This window comes from Manacus candei, unplaced genomic scaffold (genome assembly GCF_025592945.1).
Source record: "Manacus candei isolate 608988 ecotype Guabito, Panama unplaced genomic scaffold, ASM2559294v1 h1tg000049l, whole genome shotgun sequence".
Lineage (NCBI taxonomy): Eukaryota > Metazoa > Chordata > Aves > Passeriformes > Pipridae > Manacus > Manacus candei.
In genome coordinates, this window is record NW_026138097.1 from 27,999,482 (window position 1) to 28,022,816 (window position 23,335).

The window sequence follows — 23,335 nt, forward strand, 5'->3', positions numbered from 1 at the left end:
GGGTCAAAGTATGTTCTTCAGTTACCAGCTAAAACATGTAACAATTAGGGAAGGGAACAGCTCACTCATTAATTGAATTGGAAGAGTTGTAAATGCTTTTTTTTCTTTCCTTTTTTTTTTCCTTTTTCTCTTTAAGGTGATGTACTCTTGGCTACAGCTTTTCTGTCCTATTCTGGTCCTTTTAACCAAGAGTTCCGCAGTCTGCTATTACATGACTGGGAAAAGGAAATGAGAAGCCGAAAAATACCCTTTTGTTACAACTTGAACCTCATAGAAATGTTGACTGATGTTCCAACTATAAGTGAATGGAACCTGCAAGGATTGCCAAATGATGACTTATCCATACAGAATGGAATCATTGTCACTAAAGCATCTCGTTATCCTTTATTAATTGATCCACAGGCACAGGGTAAAATTTGGATTAAAAATAAGGAAGGCAGAAATGAACTTCAGGTAATAGAAATGTTGGTGCTTTCATAATCCCTAGAAACTCTTAGCTTACAAAATATTACAATTCAGTGATTCACATAATGCTTAGCAAATGCCGTTTATATAAAATGTCTAGTCTGGATATAAAGGACATCTCAGATATATTTTGTTACATTTGAAATTTGACTAGATATGAAAGTGTACATTTGAAGCCTATTAGCACCAGTGACTCCATTTGTTTAATGAATTTATTTTAATGAAACATAAACTGTGGGAAATTGGCTGGATGGGCAATGTCTGACAAATAAATATGTTTACAGAATACTGTAAATGTTAGGAAAAAACCATCAACTAGTTCATTATTACAATTTCATCTAAATGTTTAAAATCAAGGTTCATAGCATGATATTTTTATCACCTTTTAATCAGAAATTATTTTTAATTTCTGTTGTCTTAGTATGGAGGTCAGGTGCTAAGTATTCTGCAAGTATACAGGGAAGACAGTAGGACCACAATGTACAGTCTAAGGCAAGAAACACCAATTCAATGCAAACATGAAAGTATGAGAGAGAAAGTCCTTACTTTCTACAATTATGATTACACCAATAAACCACCTTAAAAAAAAGATGCCTGAAAACTATAAAGAGGAACTTGAGGGGTGATAATAGAGTGGCTCTGAAAGTATTGCTACCAGTTTAATGTTGATTTTTATCTTGGTGTGGAACCCTTTAATGGATGCCTAGCTAGTTATGTTAAAAATGATTATTAGTTTGTTTACAGCGTTTTTAAAATCTAAACTGAATGTGCTTTGTGCACATGCTAAAAATTAATCATGGTTATACTGAGGACTACATTTTAAAGCAAAGACTGTTTAAGGTCTTTTTCGATGTAACCACCTAATTTTCAAGGAGAAAAAAAAAACAAACCGGAAGAGCCCTGGTCTTGGAATTGACCCTGCTGCAGTTTGACTTGGGGATGTTATCCAGGATAAAATGGAAGGTGCTAAGAGGTCCCTGTGAATTTTTACTGTGAAATTCTTGAGTAGTTGCACTCATAGGATGTAAAAACTGCAAGTGTTCAGTGCTGCTTTGCTTCTACATTTGCAGTTGCAAAATAGAAGTTTAGTTCCATGAGATCTGAGAGAGAATATGGTAATTTGATGCTACCTTTTCTTGTGGTCACAATTCTCACCTTAATACTAGTCTACTCATCAGACCATTGTTTTTTGCAGTAATTTTAATAAAATGAAATAATTTATAAATATTAAAAAAAACATAAAGCTCGTTAACTAGTCATATTATAATATATAGATCTCTTTTTATATTTTTAGATCACTTCTTTGAATCACAAATATTTTAGAAATCATTTAGAAGACAGCCTTTCTTTGGGAAGGCCTCTCTTAGTAGAAGATGTTGGAGAAGAGCTTGACCCAGCACTGGATAATGTTTTGGAAAGAAACATCATTAAAACAGGTTCAGCTAATAAGGTAAAAATAAAACAAATGAGCAAACAAGTGGAAATGCCCCTTCCGTTCCCTCCCCCCACCTTTACCCTTAACAAAATAACTCCTACTAAATATAGGACTATGAAAAAGTAAAGTAATTTAAATTTGATTAATGCTAATACAAAAAAAATAAAAAAAGTAGAGTTTAAGATCACAAATGCTCAATATATTTAATGTATAGAGTTCCTTTTCCTTATGACAATTCCAAAAAATTGAAATAATCTGTGAATGGGCTACTTTAAGTGGTCCATAGGTATTCTCAGCAAATTGTTTGCATCAGATGTATAATTTAAAACTGTATTTTTATGCCTTAAAGAAAAAAATGTAGCCTTTTTTCCTATATGAAGTATCTGAAATAGTGTGTCCTGGTTCTTGATATCTCAAGACTTCTTTTTAATACTTTTCTTAAGGTGAAAGTTGGTGATAAGGAAGTAGATGTTATGGATGGCTTCAGACTTTACATTACTACAAAACTGTCAAATCCGTGTTACTCTCCTGAAATTAGTGCTCGAACCTCCATAATTGACTTTACTGTGACGATGAAAGGTCTTGAAAATCAACTCTTAGGCAGAGTCATTCTCACAGAGAAACAGGTAAAAGAATTGATTGTATCTGTTTTCCTGGCTGTAATTTTTACATTTACCTGTAGAATGCTTTACTTTAATTTTAATTTGTTACTTTCTATTCCCATATTACAGGGTAACTTTCTGGCTCTCTCTATTGTGATTATTCTTAATATAACCTATTTGTGATGATTTAAAAACTGGCACAGAAGCAATTGACTTATTTATGCGGAAGTTTCTATTTCTCTTTATTGTTGCAACCTTACCATGTTCACCTTATTTTTTTCTGCCTCAATGATTTACAACTTCATGAGAATGGCCTATGAAAAGGAAAAGGGCTTAGAATAAAAACTGATGTTCTTCTGTCTACACACTGTGGAGTTCAGGGCAACATAACCATGGATAGTTGGTGTCACCAACCTTTTGGTGAAAAGGATTTAGACTTAGCTACTTTCTTGCTCCAAGGGGAAACCTATGGACTATGCAGATATATTAGTTGAGGAAGTCCAATTTCAGGATGACAATCCCAATCAACATGCCACCAGCAGTTCTGGAGGGAGGCTGATTGGTATTTTTTAAACTACTGAACTGTAGCTATAAAATCATGCAATGTTGGAGACACTACGACTGTGTATTTACTAAGATTTTGGCAATAGTTCCAGGCTACCTTCACTAGAGAGGAATGAGATGAATGTCTTTGTTCCCTTAGTGTGGCATTTGTTGAGGTTCTCTTGTTCTTCCAGCACCACCTCCCCCCCTCGCCAAATGTAAGATGTTTCTCGTTAACGGTCTCAGTCATCTTGTTCATGTCAAGTAGTTGCATTTCATTCCCAAACAGTCCACGGATCTCATGAGAGAAATCACACTCATTCTGTGACGGTCTATATTTTGTCAGACAGGTTCATTGCACCATCAGCTTTGCTTCAACCACTGACAGCTTGACAACCCACTGTGTAATGAAATTATCACTGTTTATCTGAAACATGCTGTGATGTGTATATTCACAAAGCCTTATGCCAAACTTCACTTCTTGGGCCTTGCAATACAGCACATTCCTTCAAATGAAAGTCAGTTTATCAACAAATTCCTCCAGTCATTCCAGTTTGGAAGACACAGAAAGAGAGGAGCTTGACTTTTATCAGAGGTGCAAAGCAATAGACTGAGAAGTAACAGACTCAAGTTGGAACATGGGGAATTCTGATTAGATATTAGGAAAAAATAATTACATTGAGAGTGGTCAAAACCAGGAACAGATTACCCAGGAATCCAAGAACAGATTACTGTGTGATTTTGTGGAATTTCCATTCTTGGAAGGGTTCAAGACTCAACTGGACATTGCCCTGAGCAACTGAATTATTCGACCTGCTTTGAGCAGGGGGTTGAACTAGTTAATTAAAATTATTCTACTATCTGGCTGTCTCTTTGCCACTAACAGGGAATGTCTAATGAGTGGTCATACTACGCTTTCTGAACCAGATTCTCAGAGTAGTATACTCACTAATGTTTTGTTTGAGACGACCTGGGGGATATTTTTGCTGGATAAATGACAAGTGGGCCGCCTGACAGAAAGGGGGAGTTCCATAGAATATACGTACCACTTTACAGTTTACTTTGCCTCTGTTCATACATCCTGTGGTTCAAGGTTTCCTGAAGAGTCAATTTGAAATATCCTGCGATCCAATACCTTTTTTTCTGTGGTATCTAATTATGCATCTTTGGGAATTTGGGCATTCCTCTCTTAAGTGTCTGATTCTTGCTACCTTTTGTAGCCTTTGGAAGGGAAGTAATGGAATTGTTTAGCTGTGAGGCAGTTTGCCAAATGATTTGAGCAGTATCACTGCTTTGTGATATCCAGTGTTAGAATGTATGTGAGGAAATTCTATCCCAAAAAGAGATTATTTCTCTGAAATTAGTGTTCTTCAAGATTTGCGTGCACATTTCTATCCTTCTTGCCATTCCACTGTCTCTGATACAGTTCTGATCTTAGAATGAATGAGATTTAGACATGCAAGAAGGAAAAGGAATGTTTACACCTCATCATTTGAAGTTTCTGCAGAGTCTAACTATCTGCTACTGTGTTGTTTAGTATGCTCATTAGTAAAATCTGTGTCAAATACATTTCACAGAATTGACTGATTACTGATAAGAATGCTGGTACTGATTTCTTCTCTTTTATCAGAATGTTAAACCGATTCCAAGATGTGAGTGAAACATGAGAAGGTCAAAGGGCATCTGGTACATCTGTATAAATTTAATTATACTCTCTTTCATGGAATAATTGGATTTGAGAGACTTGATATATGTCTGAATGTAGTATAACGTTATTTTATTGATATCCTTATTTTGATACATTAGCTGTTAAGAAATTTGACAAAAAATTTTTTATTTAGTGTCATGGATATGTCAGATTAGTAGTGGAGTTATAACATGCAAGAACTGTTTATGGCTTTTTGAATTTTCACATTCATATTTCAAGATCTGTGCTGGAAAAAGGCTCAGGATTCGTAAGGAACAAATTCTTGTACTTGTGAATCATTTTGTGATAGAATGATATAAGCTATTTAGCAGCTTTTATATTTTATGGATATTAACAAGAACTAGCGTTCTTTGTTACAGACTGTAAAATGTCATCTGCTTGTGAAAGGAATTCCATAAAGCCGGATTCAAAACAGCCTCTTTGATGCAAGTTCCTTAAATTTATATACATGGCAACTTGGCTTAGTTTTTCTTCATCCTTGCTGTTCTGACTGGAAATTTTTGAAGTTACGAAGAAAACTTTTAACTGTGTCCACTTTCTGATCTGCAAAAAGTATTTTAAGAGCTTAATAGATGGATTTTTTTCACTAAGGTTTTCATCTAAGAATCCTTCACTTTAGTTTGTTAATTCTGTTTCCAACTTGTTTCTCAGGCTCTTCTTGTGCGGAAAACAGCTTTCAGTTTTTAAAATGCATTGCACTCCAAAGTATGTTTAACCTTTTAAACTGAACTCAGCAAAACATGAAATTTAATTTGGCTCAGCATGTTAATTATTATATTTAATTGGATGCTAACTTTCTTTTAATACTATACTTTTAAAAAAGGGTTTCTGATTCATCAAACTTACATGATGCTTGTCTTGCTTCCTAAAATTGTTACCTGTTTTTCTTTAGTTTCACGAGGCATCAGTTGATTAAAATGCAGGTAATTGTAGTTTTCTTGTCTGTTTTCATCAGTTTTTGTCAGAATCTTTTGAATCTGTAAGCACATCTCTTAAGTTATGTGGCATTTACATTATTCTATAATGACTGTAAAATAATATTTTCTACCTGATGATGATGTTTCAATGTACCTTTTGTACAAGTGACAAGAAAAAACCCTAAATCTGATACTAGTACAATGATTTTTCTTAATTTCCTTTTTAAGGTAAAAGGACATTCTTTAAAAGAAATGAATGCTTGAATTACTTAGGAATGTAAGGAGAATGTCGGGGTGAGAAGACCGCAAGTTTGGAATGCGAGAAAACAAAATAGCAATATCCAACTTGTAACAGTGTTTCAAATCTGTATAAATGAAGGCTACTCAAATGAGAGAATAAACCCTTTCCTTAAGCCTTGCTGAGGGCTCAGGTTCATTAAACCTCTAGTGCTATTTGAGAGGTTATGTTTTTCTTAGTGTTGTCCCTGTTTATTTGGAATATTAGCAGCCAGTGAGCAGTGCAGGAGTGGACCTGGCAAAGGTGAAGTGAACACACAACTTCCAAGTTAGTTCAAATTGTTCACCAAACCTTTGTAAACAAAGGAGTACTTCTGTAGACATAACCAATACCAACTGGCTCGCTCACTGCTGATTCATATCTTATAAAGACTCTTAACCCATCCGGTCTCTATTCTTTCTTTTTACTTCACTGTAATGTATTGAAACATTTTGTAATATTTCAATAGAGGATTTTTATCTCTGAGCAATTAATTTGTAATAAGTTTTTAAAGGTTAATTTAAAAAGTATTATAAGAATGAACTGAAAGGACTATTATCTGTGAAGAATATTTTTTTTTAGATATTTCAAACAGGTTTGGTGTTTTTCTTAATGTGAAACTGTTGATTAACAGGTGTCCATCTTTTATATATGAGCACTGGAAAACAAACTAGGTACATAAACCACACAGACTGTATTATCAAAAATAATCAAATAAACACTTAAGTTCTACATATTTTCTTAATCAATGAAGCATTTTAGTGAAAGGCTTCCATCATCCCTGTTTGATGGAAGAGTATTTTCAGAGGCACTTTTTGAAATATTTGCTGTTTAATTTGATGACTTAGGATGACCATTGTAACTGAGACTAAATTTTCAATATGCTGATTAAAAAACAAGGCATAAATGAGGATGGGATCAGATGGAGTGAAAAAAAAAAAAGTCTTAGGCCTGGAAAGGTCTTTGCACTTGTCTTTTCTGAAACAGAAAGGAAAGAAAAACAATTACTATTCTGAACATCTTATTCTTTTAGGGCATGATATGAGCATGTTCCATAGTATTTATTGAAAAGATTTGTAAATGCCTATTTATGTAGCTGGTTCAGAAACCTGGTAATAGACCTTGTGTCAGAAATACCACTGGAATTCTTACCCCCAAATTACTGCAGTTACTCTTGACTTACACTGTTTTAGTAGGATCAGTATTTTTTAAACTGTTTTATTTTGCTTTTATTTTTGATTGATTTTCTGTTTTCCAAATATTACCACGTATTTCAATAGGAATTAGAGAAAGAAAGAACTGATCTTATTGAAGATGTGACTATGAACAAAAGGAGGATTAAGGACCTAGAAGATAACCTTTTGTTCCGACTTACAAGCACTAAGAGTTCTCTGGCAGATGATGAGAGTCTACTTATTGTATTGACTGACACTAAGAAGACTGCTGAAGAAGTAACAGAGAAACTGCAAACTTCTGCTGAAACTGAAATACAGATCAACTCAGCCCGTGAAGAGTATAGACCTGGTGAGTGAAGGTAGTGATGAAAGACAAATGGCTTGACCATGTATTTAAAACATCAATACTCAGAGTAGGAGAAACAGTAGGATAAGATCAGGAAGACCATAATTTGTGGGAAGGATCTTTGTTTTCCCATAAGTAAAACGTATCTAGGAAATGCCATATTGCGTGATCATGGAGAAAATAGTCAATGTTATGGTTCATGTGGAATTTATAAAATGGAGTGATCTATTCTCTTTGTAGACTTCCCATTGCTCTATATACAAGTGTGCTGGTCTTTAGGGTGTTTAGGTAACTGTATGTTTGAGTTCAACATGTTGACACTCTTTTACAGGCCCAGTATATTGGTAAATCCTCTTTATATCTGTTCTTATGAATGCTTCATCATTTCTCCATAGGTTATTACAGTCAGCAGATTTCATCTATCTTTTGGCTTTTAACTGACAGGTGAAAATGTGAAAAAGTGGAGGAAAAAAAGGAAAGCTCTCTGGAATTACCTGCATTTTAGGGAAAGTATGAAATGGTACAGTTAGTGTATAAGAAAGCTTTGCAGAATTTGTAAAACCTTTGTATTTAAAACTAATGACTACTGAAAGTAAGTTAAATCAGTGCTGGGTAAGTTAAATCAATATAGTTCATTTGGCTTTTATATGACTCCTATAAAAGTCTCTGTAAAGAGAAATTTGTTTGGACATTCAAACAGTACTTCAAACAACCATAATTTTTATATGTTCTACTGACAATCTGAACATTGCAGTGTACCATCCAGCTGCTCTCCAGATATGCTCATATTTGAAACTAGGTTTTACACAGTATGCATTAATTGCAGAAAAGATTTTTTTTTTTTGCTGATGTATAAATGAGGATTAAATGAATAATTTTATTGCTTTTCTATGCAGTAAAGAATACAATAACTCAAGGAACTTCAGTTATCGTTGTCATTAACATTAAACCCACTGTACATGTTGTAGAGGTCTAAAGTTTTCTGCTCTGCATTTCTACTTCGAACACATTCTTGTTTCTTTTCTTTTTCAGTTGCAACTCGAGGAAGCATCTTGTACTTCCTTATTACTGAGATGAGCATGGTCAATGTCATGTATCAGACTTCGCTTCGGCAGTTTTTGTGGCTTTTTGACCGCTCCCTGGCCAGGTAATTTAGCTAACAATAAATTGTATTTACCCAGTCCTGGAGGTGCTTGTAGTACAATAAAGATTTGTTGTAAGCTAATATCAGAAAGAAGACTTGCTTCTTACAGTCTTGACCATGAACTGTCAGTTTAAATACCCATAAGACTTCATCTGTTAGTTACCAAGGCAACGAATCTTCTAATGTACTTGCAGTCCTTCAAAATTCGACATTAGATAGTTAAAAACTATTATACTACATTGATTTTCAGGTATGCAAAAAGGCTTGATCAGAAATTATTTTTTTTTGTTGCTCCTTCAATCTGAAAGTTGTTGCTAGCTTGCTGTCTGATATTTTATGCTTGTGATCTGTTATCTTTCATGTTTTGAAAATACAGAACTATGGCTTTTTGTCATTTGCAACTGCAAACATTCAACTGAAGACCTTTCTTCTGACAGGTCTACCAAGAGCCCTATAACCAGCAAGAGGATTACTAATATTATTGAACATATGACATATGAAGTGTTCAAATATACTGCTCGAGGACTCTATGAGGAGCATAAATTTCTCTTCACATTATTGCTTACATTGAAGATTGATATACAAAGAAACAGAGTGAAACACGAAGAATTTCTGACACTTATTAAAGGTTGAAACTATGGAACAATTTTAAGTAGAGCATATATATTATTATAGAAAACTTTGGTTATTTCTCCAAGCCAACCTGCTTCTTTCTTTTGTACATTAGAAGCCAGTCAATTGTAAGAATACATGGTTATCTTTCTGATCTGGTGACAGATAACATTGTATGGTAGTTCTAATTTATAGCAGCACACTGAATATTGATAAATATATCTTTGGAATCATGAGAATTTGAAAGGAATATTGTTAAGTATCCTTTCACAGTTTATGTCTGCTGCTCAAATACCACCAGCTACGTGTTTGACTTAGAAAAATTATTATTGCAATAAAAATAGTTTATTTGATAACTGCAGTAAATATGAACAGAAAGTGATGCTAACAGTTTATAAAGAATATCAGAATCTTAGCTGAATGTGACAAGTTCATGGCTTTGGTATGAGCTGTATACAAGCACTGTGTTCGCTTGAAAGTTTGGATTCATTTTGTATTATCTTTCCGAGAGACTTAATTTTCCAGGCAACATTTATTTACGGATTATAACTGTGAATTTTTCCGTGTTGAATCTTCAGAATATCTTTTCCCAAAAAGCATTTATTTCCAGGCACATTGCACAAAAAAAACAGTAAAGCCTCAAAAGGTAAATTGGTTAAGAAAGACTACATTTAAGGTATATAATATAAGAAAATATTATAAATTAACCAAACTATAAACTCTGCTTCATAAAATATGGTGTGATTTTATAAAGTAGAAAACCCTTGTAACCTCATGATTAAAAATCTGGATTCTTGTGTATGGCGTTTTCCTTTTTTTTTGTTTTTGCTTTCTTTTAGTTTCAGTTGAATTTCAAGGAAGGCAAATGTATACATTGGCAAAGTTGTTGCATTATCTACATCAACAAAAAATCAAAGAAAAAAACATTGAAATGAACCCAAAGCCAAGTTAATTCTTTTGCAGTAAAACATAGATTTATTTTGTAATGAGAAGCTGTTATGGATTTTAAAAAATTATGTAAATTTAGATGAAACATAAGATTTGAAAGTAAATTTTGCATGTTACCTAACTCAGAAATTTCTTTATGACCTTCCTTAGTTATTAAGTCATATTTCTCCAGTTTGGGAAAGCTTAATCATGTGAAATAGTCTTGTAGTATCTAGTTTACATTTGTATTGTTTGTTTGTATTTGTGTCTCCAACAGTTCTAATTGTAACTAAGTTCAATTTCTTGCAGGTGGTGCTTCTCTAGACCTTAAAGCTTGTCCTCCTAAGCCAGCTAAATGGATTCTGGATATGACTTGGCTGAACTTGGTGGAGCTCAGTAAACTTGAACAATTTTCAGATATTCTTGATCAAGTATGTAAGAGCTTTTAAAATTAATCTCTCATTTGACAGTGATTCTCTGGTAGTGATCAAACCATGTGGTGGAAAGGGTGTTCAGTAAATTCAACACTTGTATGAGCAGTTTTAGCGGACACTGAGTGTATTGCAGCTAACTAAGTAAGTAGCATTTGGTATATGTTAAGAGTAATGAAAAATACTGAGTAGTAGCTCTTTGTTTCAGAACATGAATGCATAAAGGTGCTGTTGCATTCTGTAATTCCATACTTTTAACCTGAAAGTTTATCCTATAATTTTTAATAGCCTTATTAAAGCTCTGTACTAATATTGCTAAACAAATGTCTGTGTGTGGATAACGTGTCTCTGACTATCATTAAAAATTTGTGACCTAGTGGCAGTGCAAATATGACTTGTCTGTTTAGTGAGATTTATTCCTTTGATGACATAACTGCAGATTTCCAGTGAAGAGAAACAGTGGAAAATCTGGTTTGATAGTAAGAATCCCGAAGAAGAATTGGTTCCCAGTGGCTATGGTCAATCTCTGGACTGCTTCAGACATCTTCTTCTTATCAGATCGTGGTGTCCTGACAGGACCATAGCTCAGGTACTTCTATATAGCCAACATGGTCTATTTAGGTATCACTAGAATAAATAGTTACCAGATTGCAGTTCAGTGCTATTTTATGTAATGCTAAGCACCTTCCTGTAATGAACCATTGCGTTGCATTTTCTGAAATTCATTTTAGAAAATGTATGCATTTATTACAAGGGCAGCATTAGCAAAGTTATTCTAATGACCTGAACAAATATTATCCAATGATTTCACTGTGGAGATAGGATTTCTGCTGGAGTCACGTGTGTTTATCCAGATCTCTTTATCAGTTTAGAAGGTACTTTTCAATGTCCTTGCTTACTCCCTGGAATTTTAGAAGTGTCCCCTTGTTAGGCTGAAGTAAAATATTTTAGTGAACTCAGTTGTCTGAGGGAAAAGGAAACATGAAAACAATTTAATTGAGGAACCATTTCCTGCATGGAAGAATTAGACCCATTTTAGAAAAATCTGTATTAAAGTCTGTTTGAAATTTTTAATTTAAAGCCATCTATTTAAAAAGAAGATAAATATAAAACTGAAGGTTATTAAACAGACTATTTTAAAGAAAAATCAACTTCTAGGAGCCTATTTTTAATCTTTATCTCCAGTGCAAAAGAAAAAAACAATTGAATTCCTGGCAATTCAGAGCAATTAATGACAAATTATTGAAATTGGAATGCATCAGTAAAAGCGTGGTATTAATTTTATGGATGCACATCTTTAGACATTGTGATTGGATTCACAAAAATCCCATAGGAAGAGAAGTCAGTAGGTTAAACAGTACTGTATAAAGAATATCTCTATGATGTGTGCTATATGACTGAAACGGATCATGCAAAATTAGTTCCTCACTACTGTTAATGGGAACAAGATACACTTTCATCTTACAATTTTATGAAAGCTGATAGTTCATCAAATGCTTAATGCTGAATATCTTTTGTCTCTGAGAAATAACCCAGAGGTATTAAGGGGAAGATTTATCCAAGATGAAAGCACTGTAGTGGGAAAGAGTACAAGAAAGATCATCTCAAACCTGTTTGAATGAACCTTTCCTATTTCTTAGAAAAGAAAGAACAATAATCTAAAACTTTTAAAGATAAATCAAAAAGAAATAAAAGAGATGGTCTTCACCTGTTCCTCTGGATCTTTTACTTACTGATAGTTATGTTCATCATTACTACTGTTAATTCGTTGTTTGTTTAACCATGAAGGTGGAAAAGGCTTAACAGCTTTGAAACCCATCTTTAATGCTTTCCTCCTTTTTTCCTAGATGTTAAGGCTAGGAGTCACACTGTCTAATGGAGATATGATATGCAAAAAATTAATTTTTTCTGAAGTTTTAGAGAGGTTATTTTTTTTATAGTGTAATTATAGGTATTACCTATAACAATACATGCAGATATTTGTAATAATTATTTTTAAAATTTTAACTGGTCTTATAATGCTGTAAGAAATAACACCATCAAAGACAGTATGATGTATAAACTTGTTGCATATTTTTATTTCTGGTATAAATTTTTATCAGTCTTTGCTCTTCAACTGACTTATTGGTTTACACTGGGAAGAAAACTATTAAATGGTTAGGTCACAGTTTAAATTTACCCTTTTTAATATAGGCAAGAAAATACATCACTGAAACTATGGGTGAGAAATACGCAGAGGGAGTCATCTTGGATTTGGAGAAAACATGGGAAGAGTCAGATCCACGTACTCCCCTCATTTGCTTTCTTTCCATGGGCTCTGATCCTACGGACTCAATTACTGCTCTGGGAAAAAGACTAAAGACAGAAACGTGCTGTGTTTCCATGGGCCAGGGACAAGAAATCCATGCTCGTAAACTTCTACAGCAGACAATGGCTCATGTAAGTGACAAAAATCTGAAGGCTTTTTGTATTAAACACTTAGAAATAAAAATCCCGTCATGAAATAAGGTTGTTTGGTGGGTAGTTAATGCTAATGCAAGAACCTATATTTCTTTATATAAATGTCTTAAGTGATAAAACTGTCTTTGCAGTCATTTAGTTGGCCATAACAAGTTTTTTGATACTATGCAGATGTTTTTCATTGAAAATGGAGTGTTTTGCATATAAAACAGAGTTTTTGTTGTAGATTGCTGACTGATAAATGTAGTTAAATTGATTTTTTTTTGGTTACACGACTAGTAAATATTCTTGAGCAAGCACTTCAGAACATTTTTTGTTTTGTATTTTTACTAATACAAATGCATTTTGTTAAATCAAGAAAATTAATTTCAAATATACTATTGACAGCTACATAAACTTGAGAAAAACAAGGTTGTGTAGCAAAATATTTTGTATTGGTGTAGTCTGGATTTGGACTTGGGAGGGACCATCTGGTAGCACAGGCATTTTACAAGTGAAACATGGAGCAATTAAAGAACAGAATTATCTGTATGAGAAAGAAAAGGTGAGATGTTCCAATTTAGCATGCTTTGCCCCTCAGGTGATAGTACTGCTGTGCCTGCTGATGTGAAAAAATTAAGTTTCTTACACTCCTGTGTTATGAGCTTCTTCCCTGTCTGTATAACCTATTTTTCTTTGACTTTTGCCTCTTGACAACTTGGTTCTTGTTTGACGACTTCTCATAAAGAGCTAATTAGCAGATCAGATGAAAAGAAACTCATTCAAAAATAGGGAGGAGGAGCACCTTTTGTTTAGTTAAGAGAAATGCAGGTTTTTTCCCTCATTGTCTCACATATCCTCTTAATGAAGAGGTATATGAGATGTCTATATGTAGTATGGGAATTCATATGAGAAAGTCTGATACTTATTGATTGATAACAATAGATTAATTAAGTATGTATATGTGGCTATTTTCCAAGCCTGGTACCCTTGTGAAGAACAAGGTTTAGCAGCTTCCTCTATGGAGCCACTACTGAGCTCCCACATGTAAGTCAAAATTTATCAGTGTTTATCAGCAGTATAGTCATGGCAAGGTATGTTTTAAATGTACTGATATGGAAAAGGTAGAGATTTCTTGAGAAGAACAGATGGGACAAGTAAGGACCACTTCTTCACATGAAAAAGCCAAATAAACTAACACCACGTCCAGAAGGAAAAGCCCGCATCTTAGCTCACAAAGAGTGATTTCAGTTTGTGAACAATGTTGATAACTCCATATTTTGTTGTTTTAAACTAGGGAGGTTGGGCACTTCTGCAAAACTGCCACCTTGGACTTGACTTTTTGGATGAGCTGATGGACACTCTAATAGAGACAGAGAATGTCCATGAAAGCTTTCGACTATGGATGACAACTGACATTCACAAACGGTTCCCAATCACCCTACTTCAAATGTCTATTAAGTTTACCAATGAACCACCGCAAGGGCTCAGAGCTGGGCTAAAGAGAACATATGGTGGTGAGTGCTAGAATGGCAGTGATTTAAAACCAAATTTTGGACTTTGGTATTTTTGTGTGGTCATGTTACAGCCACTGTTAAGCTAATATGAGGGACTGATCACAATTATGCCAGCACATATCTTGGTCCCTGTTTTGAACTAGAAGTTCTGAAAATTAAGAAGAGAAGGTCTGCTGAAGTTCTGTTGCCAGAACTAATTGGACAGCAAAACAGGAAATGCTTTTTCTTTTCTCAGATTTTGGCTTCTAGAATCTTAGTTCAAAGTATTCGAATCTTTGGTCTTCTTCTGTCTTTTGGCAGAAAAATGATGTGTTAATATTTGCTGGCAATCAAGTGCTCTTTACATTACATAAAGCAAAGGACAAAGAGTCTGTGTGGAAAGCAACTTTATGTGAATTCAGCTATTAGTAAATTGTGGGTTTTTTACCCTGAAGTTTACTCTTTTAATTTGAGCAACTTAATAACATGCTATAAACTGTCCCCAGCATAGAACAGTTTGTGGGACAATAATTAGACTCTTGGGAGAGGCAGGGAGCCAACTTAAGATCTCTAAAGTGAGATTTTAGCACTGATTTGAAGCAGTTTCAAAAAGGACTATCACTGTGATTCTTATTAAGTCCATTTACAATCAATAGGTGTCAGCCAGGATTTACTAGATTCCAGTAAAATGGTACAATGGAAACCAATGTTGTATGCTGTAGCCTTTCTACACTCCACTGTTCAAGAAAGGCGCAAGTTTGGATCTCTGGGTTGGAATATACCCTATGAGTTTAATCAAGCTGATTTCAATGCTACTGTGCGCTTCCTTCAAAACCACTTGAATCACATGGATACCAAGAAGGTAATGAATGCTTTTGTGGGGAAGGTATATTAAGATGATAGATCTTTCTAGTAGTGGAATGAATATAAATGCTTCCTAATAACTGAAATACAAGCATGATTTTAACTTGTTTTCTTTCCCCACAAACATTTAGTATTCCAAGTGTACGTGTATTAGGGCAGCAGACTTAAATTAGATTTTTAATCCAGTGCACCTTAAATTTCTGTATTAACCTGTATGTTAAACCCACCCCCCCAGCCATCTCAGAAATATAAATCTTAGAAGTACAGACCTTTTCGGTGCTAATTGCATCAATTAGTTAAAAATGGGTGACTGTATTTAAAATACTCTTTTCAGGGGATCTCCTGGAATACTGTTTGTTACATGATAGGTGAGATCCAGTATGGTGGTCGTGTGACAGATGACTATGACAAAAGACTCATGAACACCTTTGTAAAGGTTTGGTTCAATGAAAATACATTTAATCAGGAATTCAGCTTCTACAAAGGATACAGCATACCTAAATGTACTATGGTGGATCAATACCTTCAGTACATACAGGTTGGTAAATCAAAGCTAATCACTTGTTTCTCATGAGTTTCTGATTCCCTGTATTTTTTCTTTTCTTCTGAGTACCTGTATTTTGTCTTTTATTCGTGGATTCTGCATTGATTTCTAGCATTCTGCATATCTATTAGTGACAACTAATTATTTTGATCAATGTTATCGTCGTCATGACAGGAATATTTTCTTTTTCCTGTGGTTTGCTTGAGTGACTTATCTAGAGGCACACACTTATTAAAGAGGGCAAAAATGGAGTCCAGACATTGTGTACAACCTCACAGAAATAAAAGATGTAGATATATGAAAGAAAAAACTTATTATTAAAATAGCACATGAATGTTAAAACTGAATTTGTTTGGTGTGATTTGGGCTGTGACACAACAAATAGACCACAGCAAGTTATTTCCCTAAGACTGAAGAAATCTAGCTTACTTTACAATGTAAGGGGGTTTTTTTCTGTTTGTTATTTGGTTTTGCTCTATGTTGTTTTTTTGTTTGGTTGAGATTTTTTTGGGGGGGGAATTTTTTATGATTAACTTATAAATCCATATCCAGTTGTGCTCTTCTTATATTTTACTATATAGAGCCTTCCTGCTTATGACACACCCGAGGTGTTTGGTTTGCACCCCAATGCAGATATCACTTACCAAAGTAAAGTTTCCAAAGATGTATTGGACATCATCCTCAGTATCCAGCCTAAAGATAGCTCTGGTGGAGGAGGTGAAACCCGAGAGGCAGTTGTAGCCAGACTGGCTGATGATATGCTGGAAAAGCTTCCTGCTGATTATGTACCATATGAAGTGAGTTAATGAAATCCTGTCAAAAACATTTGCTTCATCTTACTTTTTATGGATTAAAAAAAGAAAAACCAAACAACTTTTTTCAAAGCATGTTTGAATTCATTCATACAGGCAATACTTCCAAAATATACTGTAGAGAAGTCTGACCAGACTCTTAATGTTTATAATGAGATCACTAAATGTGGGCTGAAGTGCCTTTGTAAGAACTTTTTAAGAAATATTAAACCATTTAATACCTATGTTGTCATTTGTACTATAGAGGAGGTAGAATCATCAGCTTTTGACTGAGGTTATTGACACTATAAAATTTCTAGTTATGTTCATGCAGTTGTTAATTTGTTAACATTACTAACTTTTAATTAAAAATTTATCAGTGAGTTTGGTTAGAATACAAAACTGCCTGGTAATGTGATAATTCCCAGGCATTGGTGATTAATAGTGCTACTGTGTTGAGGCAAAGTAGCTGGGACAATTACTCCTGATTGGCCTGTGCGAAGTGAACCTTGGAACTGTCTTTTGGAATTACATCTGAATGCCTTGAGATAGGGTTAACAGCCCACATGCTTTTTAAATGAGATTAGCTCATAGAATGATATACAGACTAAATCATGAGTTAAACTAAAACCACAGCCAATCTCATCATCCTAGATTTCTCTTGAACAAATCCTGTATTTCTGTCTTGCAGAGAATTCAAGGGAGGTGCCAAACTGACCATTTAAGTCCATAAATAAAAGTGTTACATCCTAAAAATCATACTAGTGCCTAATCTTGACATAAGACCAACTTTGTTTTTTCGCTTTTATTGAAGGATCTTTGATTTTCTACCTACAGGTAAAAGAAAAACTAAAGAACATGGGACCTTTTCTGCCTATGAACATATTTTTGCGACAGGAGATTGAACAAATGCAGAGAGTTATTTCTTTAGTGAGAAGCACTCTGACTGATCTAAAACTTGCCATTGATGGGACAATAGTTATGAGTGAAAATTTGAGGGATGCTTTAGACTGCATGTATGATGGAAGGATTCCTGCTACCTGGGAAAAAGTACGTGTACATCACTTGTTATGAAAAGAAAAAAAACTATTTCTGAAGAGCTAGATTAAACTGGTACACTTATAGTAAATACTTTTTTTCAATCTGTGTTTTAAAACAGTGTTAACCAGAACTGTGAAACTGCTGGAATAGATTTTGTGCTAAAATAAACACAGTCAAAACAAGCCGTCTTTCATTTATAAAAGTAGAAATGAATGTGGGGGTTGCAGGTATTTCCCATTTTAACAGCCTGTTGCATGTTGACAGGATAAAAAGCTAGAGAGAAGACAGTAATTTAAAATGTGATGATGGATTTTAAAACATAGCACCCACATTAGTGGACTACACTGGTGCTATTCTTTGAGTTTAAGACTTGTAGTCATATCATCACAGAATAGTAGACACTGGAAAGGACCACACTTGTGAAAGTGGGGTCAATTAAAGCAGGTTTCTCAGGGGTCTCCAGAATCAAGAGTCCACAATCTCTCTGGGCAACCTATTCCAATGTTTGATCACATTCACAGTAAAAACCAACCAGCCACTAGCCAACCAAATAAAAAAACCCCTTACGTTTAAATGGAATTTCTGACATATCATCTTGTGCCCACTACCTTTTCTTCTATAACTGACAAGGATCTGGCTTCATCTTCTTCCATTCTCTACACACGACTTATAAATATTTATAATATCTCCTTTGAACCTTCTCCAGGCTAGACAATTCCAACTCTCAGAAACTATTTTCAGGGACAACTAGAGCTGTTGATGGCAACTGATGGAAAGAAAAATGGGGAGGTTTTTTCATTGTTTGTTTTTACTCACAAAGTGTTCTCATGGTACAAAACCTGGACTAAAGCAGATGCTTCACAGCACAACTATTCAAAGAGACAAACCTTATATCTCCACATTGTCTGAGATCAATTTTCCCTAGCTTTTTTTTCAGAGGAATAAAAAACCAGAACAGTTTTGGCAGAAATCATGTGATCTTGATTTATTGATCTTGGGATTAAAAAGGCATGTATACTATTTTTCTTCCTAGTTTAAACAGCTATCTTATTTTCCAAAAATGTAATAAATGAACAATTACTACGGAGAGCATTATGCATGTGTAAATGGAATGGTAGGCATGAATTTGAAGAAAGAAAGACTTTGCTTCGGGTTTCAGTAGGATGCAATATTTAAGCATCAGGTTAAAAGTCAAGATATGAAAGATGATCTTCAAATATGCTTTGCTAATATTATGTTGTTTGCTACCATGTGAGGAGTTATCTTTTCTTGACATGAATATACTATTTTAAAAGATGTTTACTGTTTTTAGGCATCCTGGGCTTCCAGTACTCTTGGTTTCTGGTTTACTGAGCTTCTAGAAAGAAATCACCAGTTTTACAAGTGGATTTTTGAAAGTCGACCAAACTGTTTCTGGATGGCAGGGTTTTTTAATCCTCAAGGATTTTTAACTGCAATGAGGCAGGTAAAGTGGGTTTGAAGTCTCATTCTGCTTATACATTTTTTACATACTTTTAAAAATAAAATATATTGTGTGATAAAAGATGAATTAAAGCACATGACTCCATCATGTCAGCAGGGAAGATACGTGACTATCTTAACATTTCCTGAGTGAACTGTTCTTCCTTTGCACATACTTTTTCAGTATTTCAACCACTAACATGTTAAAATATATTTCTGCATTGACCAAGACCCAAATAAGTAGGGGCTACCTTACATCATTATGGAGAATGATTGTCTCATGTTTCCATTGAAGTATCCTTGAAAATGAGTGTTAAACCATTTATTTCCCCCCTCTTTTTTTGTTTTCCCCTTCTCTTTTGCTCTGTGTTCAATACTTACCTGGCTGGAGATTGGGCAGAAAAGCTCTTCCCAATTCATCTTACATTTCCCTTCTATAGTTCAGTAGCTGATTCAGGCTCTTTTCACAAACTGGGAAACTCTTTATTAGTGGGTATGAGATTTGATGTATTTGATAATGTGCATATGGGTGTCAGCTTTGTGATTGTGTTGGTTGTTCAGCACGCTAGTTGCATTTGACAAATGGACTACTTTTTACATTAAAAGGAAGCAATAAATACCTGTGTTGGTCAGCATAAAGGGACATACTGGAGACAATAAATGTCTGGAGTATGTAAACGGAAAAGAATACTCAGGCAGGAATATAATGGTACCTCAGGGAAAAAACCAAACTTTTGGAGGAGGGAATGAAGATTTGTGGAGAAGGAAAAATCTCCCCTCTTAGTCTGAGGTCTGAGTAGTGTAATCTGAAGTTCTGATTGGTGACTTGTGTTAAAATTGCAGGAATAGTCTTGGAATTATGTAACAAGATATTTCTTTTGAGTAAGCAGTCCAATTTTTTTTGCACCCAAGCTTGTGGAAAAGGTTTAGTAAAAGGATTTGAAAGAGTTGGAATCTAGAGAACTTTCTGGTTCCATAAAAAGAGACTGTGGATACATAACAACCTAATATCCCAAGTAAATACCAAAGTGACCTTTTGGACATTGCTATGTGGTGAAACAAATAGAAATGAGAAAGATTAAGAGCCAGAATGCTCGTTAACTATAAATCTTCTGTTCTTTTGAAACATCTAATTAACTGCAATAAGGGGGAAACGTTAATTCCAATTACTTCCAACAAAGATCTTGGAAAACATTTACAAGACTGGGATAAAACTTTGGTTTGCCATAACTTAATGACATGGGATAGTAAGGACTTGGGCAACTGGGAACTGAGTCTTTTCCAATGCATTAAATAATAGACTAAATTTGAGGTATATGTTAAATCTTAAGCATTTCCATCTTCAAGTGTTCTCTGTTTTTTTTGTGGGTTTTTTTTTTTTTTTTTGCATAGCTTTAGAGCTGAGTAAGCTCTTACTCATTAATAAGAATTCAGTTAATGAAGGGTACAGGTGCAGGAAAGGAAAGGTAACCCCAGAAAATATATTTTACTTTGCACATGCAGTTAATGTTTTCTCATCTCATCAAATCTGTGAAATTTTAATATTCACAAGAGGTGGTTACCCTTGGCATTCAGTGGTTGTGTTATTACTTAGTACAATCTTAAGGTGTTGTATATAATAGAAAGATTGAAAATGAAATATAGTAGATAAAGTACTAAAAGTGCCGTACCATCAGTACCTCAGAGACAAGTCAAATTGCTGAAAACATGAATATCATAAAAAGTTGGAGTTTTTGTACAGAAGAGGATATGCTATGACCATACAATATAATTGGTGGGAAAAATGGCTCTGTGCATATGCGAAAATGTAACCTTCTAACTTTTGTCTGGTTTGGGCAGGAAATAACAAGGGCTAACAAAGGATGGGCTCTTGACAGTGTAGTGCTGTGCAATGAAGTCACTAAATGGATGAAGGATGATATCACAAGCCCTCCTTTGGAAGGTGTCTATGTGTATGGGCTGTATTTGGAGGGAGCTGGCTGGGACAGAAGAAACATGAGACTGACTGAATCTAAGCCAAAGGTGCTTTTTGAGATGATGCCGGTTATAAGGATATATGCAGAGAATAACAGTAAGTAATTGTATTGTAAAGGATGTTATTTTGATAGAATTCATTATTTAACTACATGGAAATCTTTTGGGCTGTAGGGATTTCATGATGCTGTTGCTATTCATTGTATACGTATAAAATCTTTTTCAATGGGAAGTCTTCCCAATCTTCCACTTAAAGTGTGCTTTCAGACTTCCTTGGTAATTGATTATGTGCACCTTCCCCCCTAATTAGACAGATACCTTCTGGTCTTAATGGCATTAATAACTTTTTAACCCATTTATAGGTGAACTGTACATGACAATATGTGTCCCAGATTTAGAACATCAGCATTCATATAAATAAACTCCGTAACCTCTGTAGCCTCTGTAACCTAAACCCAAATAATCTCTTTCTCACATGCTAAATGAATGTTACATATATATATACAAAACATATAACCACGTATACACAACATAAAAGATACACGTGGGGTTGTATATGTCTATATAACGTGTTTATAGAGAACATGTTATATATGTAATGTGTATATTTATAAAAATGCATTTTTTCCTGGATAAGACTGCTTTTGAGCTAACAGAGGCAAGCAAGAGGTAGAGTGAGATGGTGGAAAATGTTTTGTCTTTGAGGCAAAAAATGAATGTAAGAATGGGAGAGAAACTTGTGGGGCTGAAGGACAGTACTGTTATGTGAAAATGTGTAATTTGTGTTAATGTGGTGGTTTTTTCCATATAGAATAGGAAATGCTGTTGAATAGGGATGTAAAATAGGATAGAACTATCCACCACAGAAGGTAAAATTGGAAAAGTCTGTTGAAAAGCACTGCACCTCTAAAAGCAACGCTTGGTTACATGCTATTTTGAATAGTTGATCTTTCATAAAAGGCATGATCAGCAGCCAAGATACTAAATAATGAACACTGAAGTACTGAACTATTGACTAGACCACTGTTCTAATTCTGAAGTGAAGTAGTTGATGACTTGTATTCTCAAATACTAAATGCATTTCAAAATAGGGCATTTTTTATTTTGACATAATATATTGGTAAGGAGTAATGTTCAGTGGGCAGATTGAACTAATAAGAACACTAATTACTCTAGTGAGTCCGTTTACATTTCTTGCCACATAGAATTCCTATGTGCTGATTTTAAATCTTAAACTTACAGAAATTTCAAGCCACATATGGCCTTCAGCTGGCAATAGCACAGTAATGAACAGTGTGAGAATCCAGTAAAAGTGTTTCTTGGTGCTGATAGAGAGGAGTGTCTATTGAAATTTGACTCAGTTTTCCATATGCCTTATGACCAGTCCCTTAGGGTCCTGTTTTGTCAACTTAGTTTAAATTGCTTTTTATGTCTCTTCTGTCTTTTCAGCTGCAAAAGATCCACATTTGTATTCATGTCCAGTCTACAAAAAGACCAGTCGAACAGATGTGAATTACATTGCTGCTATAGATCTTAAAACTCGTCAACCTCCAGAGCACTGGGTACTGCGTGGAGTAGCACTTCTGTGTGATGTCAAGTAATATTAAAGAAAAAAAGTTTCCAAGAGGTCTTTTCTGGTTTTAAATGTAAAGATCAATCTGTAGTTAGATATACAATTGAACACTTCTAAAAGTATTATTTCTAAGGCACAGCTCCATTATGATAATTTTACAAAATTGTTCTCAATAAAACTCTACAATAGGCTTATAAATGCTAAATCTTAGAGTGATATTAAGTTTGATGTCTTTGACAAATCATGACAAATATTTAGTGTTCCTGTCTCCTAAATGTGCATAAACAGTCCTCCTGTGTGCTTAATTCTACCTTGAATAAAGATGAATTGATTTGAATGTTGTTAATTTTTGGTAGTAAATATTCTTGTATCAGGAGTTTGTTTTTTTTTTATTTTTTTATTTTGGGTGTGTGTATCTATGGAAACTTAAGCGCAGTTGCTCATTCATATTAGTTGAAATTCCTCAAGATGATGTTCCAAGACTTATTTCCTAGCTGATAGTTTTTAGCTTGCTTGCTGTCCAAATAAGGAAGGTGACACTGGAAAAATGTCACACGTGTTTCACTACTT

General features: G+C 34.4%; 1 protein-coding gene across 1 annotated transcript in view; it reads left to right on the top strand.

The window, feature by feature from the left end:
- DNAH5 (dynein axonemal heavy chain 5) overlaps window positions 1–23,111 on the top strand; it is a 115,147-nt gene extending 92,036 nt beyond the window's left edge. Inside the window, exons 63-79 of the mRNA XM_051799352.1 lie at window positions 137–453; window positions 1,760–1,915; window positions 2,344–2,526; window positions 7,228–7,471; window positions 8,501–8,615; window positions 9,050–9,240; window positions 10,461–10,582; window positions 11,022–11,171; window positions 12,776–13,021; window positions 14,319–14,538; window positions 15,174–15,379; window positions 15,716–15,919; window positions 16,507–16,722; window positions 17,554–17,766; window positions 19,070–19,222; window positions 21,058–21,289; window positions 22,642–23,111. Coding sequence (XP_051655312.1) covers window positions 137–453; window positions 1,760–1,915; window positions 2,344–2,526; window positions 7,228–7,471; window positions 8,501–8,615; window positions 9,050–9,240; window positions 10,461–10,582; window positions 11,022–11,171; window positions 12,776–13,021; window positions 14,319–14,538; window positions 15,174–15,379; window positions 15,716–15,919; window positions 16,507–16,722; window positions 17,554–17,766; window positions 19,070–19,222; window positions 21,058–21,289; window positions 22,642–22,793 — 3,320 coding nt within the window. The 3' untranslated portion in view covers window positions 22,794–23,111. The remainder of the gene's footprint in view (window positions 1–136; window positions 454–1,759; window positions 1,916–2,343; window positions 2,527–7,227; window positions 7,472–8,500; window positions 8,616–9,049; window positions 9,241–10,460; window positions 10,583–11,021; window positions 11,172–12,775; window positions 13,022–14,318; window positions 14,539–15,173; window positions 15,380–15,715; window positions 15,920–16,506; window positions 16,723–17,553; window positions 17,767–19,069; window positions 19,223–21,057; window positions 21,290–22,641) is intronic.
- The last annotated feature ends 224 nt before the right edge of the window (window positions 23,112–23,335 follow it).